Here is a 2,500-nt window from a genome sequence, read left to right as displayed (position 1 = left end):
TTCGCAGGTCTTCTTGGCAGTGCTGGGAGTGTGCTCGGCTGGTCCCTTCACGGGATACACCCCCGAAGTGCAGGCTGAGAGAGCACGCTTCTTCCAGAGCTTCAGTGCTGCTCAGGCTGCCGCCGCTCCCCAGCAGGCCTACTACCACCATGCTGCCGCCCCTCAGCAGGCTCTGTACCACCACGCCGCCCCCGTGCAGCCCAAGTGGACTGGCCCCGTGGCTGCCACCGTCCCCGCCGGCGTCGACGGCACCATCACCCCCGTCAGCGACACCCACGAGGTGGCTGCCGCCCGCAACGCCTTCAACAGCGCCTACCAGGCACAGCTGAGGGCTACCGTGGGTGCCGTCCCTGCCGTCCACGCTCACGCCCCCGCCCACCACCACGCCCCAGCCGTCCCTCAGCACAGCTTCCACCACGTCGCCCCAGTCCAGCCCAAGTGGACTGGCCCCGTGGCAGCCACCGTGCCCGCCGGACTCCCAGGCTCCGCCCCCCAGGTCGCTGACACCCCCGAAGTCGCCGCCGCCAAGCAGCAGTTCTTCAGCACCTACAACAGGCAGGCGGCAGCTGCGGCGCCCCCCTCGAGGCACTACTACTAGACCCTACTGCCATAATGTATATAATGAAGTAAAATAAATGAACTCTAAGAGATTTCATCCGTATTATTTGGCATTATTTTCAGCAATCAATAATACACACCCAAAAATATATAGAAATACGCAATATTCATACTATAACTACTACATGTATATCCGAACAAGATACAGATACATATATGCAAAACACACTTGAACTCAACCCACTCTTCGAAAATACGAAATACAAGTCAAAAAATCAGAGGAGAATGAAGCAGCTGACAATGAACAGACAGGACACGAATCTACCTGCGAAATCTTGCGCGAACTCGGCCCTTCCATCGACGGAGGGACTTCCAGGCCATCGGGGTCAAAGCGGGAAAGGGGTCAAGCAGGGTCACGAGGCCAGAGACGGAAATGCCCGAAGTGATGCCCAAATCAGGTGACAAAGCAATTTGTCTTATCAAGAAGTAATATACCATTTTGTTTCTCTGTTTATATATGCATGATAGATGTCAAGCCTCACTTAAAACTAGGAAATGAAAAATTGTAGATTCGTTCACACAATTTGTGTGTATGTTTGTTTATGTTACTGAGCTGATGAAATGGAATAATGGAATTAACCATATTTGTACAGGCTGAATATATTCTTATGTGTGAATCATTTACATTTTCTAAAGACACGAGTAAATATTCCATTTTCACAATAAATGAATAAATAAAAACTTTACACCTCCTTGTTTAGCTATCGACAAAATGCCGCAACATTACCTACATTGAATACTGATATTCAGAAAGATAAGTAAAGAATTCAATTCACGCAATACTGTCTGTCACACTGGTTCACCTTCCACTTTCATTTCACTCATTATCAAATTCTTAGTCATTACCCTCAGTGCCCCCGCTTCACACCACGAAGGATAGCTATCTTTGGCACTCTCTCACAAAGTCAATGGATGATACTAAGTCTTTAGGAAGTTAAGAAATGAACCTCATGATCTTGGCTGCTGTTGGTGCCGTAAGACCTATATGGCAGATCAGCAAACTATGGTCCTATGTAATGGGATTTCATCTAACACGGAATCTATAAGCATATTGCGTCGTGTCTATTTCCTAACTCTTTTCGATACTGTTACTTTATCTTTTATTTCTCTGGGACATTATTTTTCTGGGACATTTCGTAAATGCAGCTACACGATACAGGCGTTTGCTCTTGTTTTAATTATTCCTGTGATCACCCTTTTTGCAATTTGCTGGCAGAATTTCCATGACTAAATTTACTATCAGTTATTCAGTAACTTGTTTTTTTTATTTTGGTATATTTAACAACGTTTGTTTACAAATACGGGATTGGTCAGTTAATTAGGGATAAAAATTATGGCCTAGCATATGATGCAAAAATCTAATTTTCAAATTGAAGATACTTCCGTCAAGCCAGAATAAACTATTCGACATATCCATGTACTCAAGTGTGTGTGAAAACGCTGGACTTATTGAAAAAGAGAACTTTTGCATTTTTCCTTTTCTTCCAAGTTTGAACTCTAAGAGGTTTATCTACTGAGTATATTTAAACGTCAAATCTGGAGATTAATTGGCCCTTTTTTTAAATATTGTTTTATACAAGGCAATCAAGAAAAATCAAGAATAGAAATATAATTTTATTTCCTTTTAATCGATCTTATATCTTATATACATTATGGCAGTGGGGTTTAGTAGTAATGCCTCGAGGGGGGCGCCGCAGCTGCCGCCTGCCTGTTGTAGGTGCTGAAGAACTGCTGCTTGGCGGCGGCGACTTCGGGAGTGTCGGCGACCTGAGGGGAGGAGCCTGGGAGTCCGGCGGGCACGGTGGCTGCCACGGGGCCAGTCCACTTGGGCTGGACTGGGGCGGCGTGGTGGAAGCTGTGCTGAGGGACGGCTGGGGCGTGG

General features: G+C 46.3%; 2 protein-coding genes across 2 annotated transcripts in view; one reads left to right on the top strand and one right to left on the bottom strand.

Annotated features, from left to right (window-relative positions):
• The window catches only part of LOC113829216 (cuticle protein CP1499-like), an 897-nt gene extending 240 nt beyond the window's left edge, over positions 1–657 (top strand). Inside the window, exon 2 of the mRNA XM_027382331.2 lies at positions 8–657. Within this exon, the coding sequence (XP_027238132.2) occupies positions 8–598 (591 nt within the window). The 3' untranslated portion in view covers positions 599–657. The remainder of the gene's footprint in view (positions 1–7) is intronic.
• Positions 658–2,218: 1,561 nt separating this feature from the next.
• Positions 2,219–2,500, bottom strand: part of LOC113829214 (cuticle protein CP1499) — a 918-nt gene continuing 636 nt past the window's right edge. The window contains exon 2 of the mRNA XM_027382329.2: positions 2,219–2,500. This exon is cut by the window's right edge and continues 392 nt beyond it. Coding sequence (XP_027238130.2) covers positions 2,284–2,500 — 217 coding nt within the window. The 3' untranslated portion in view covers positions 2,219–2,283.

This window comes from Penaeus vannamei, chromosome 30, assembly GCF_042767895.1.
Source record: "Penaeus vannamei isolate JL-2024 chromosome 30, ASM4276789v1, whole genome shotgun sequence".
Taxonomy (NCBI): Eukaryota; Metazoa; Arthropoda; class Malacostraca; order Decapoda; family Penaeidae; genus Penaeus; species Penaeus vannamei.
Note: the sequence above shows the minus strand (reverse complement) of the source record. Positions and strands in the feature narration are given on the sequence as shown.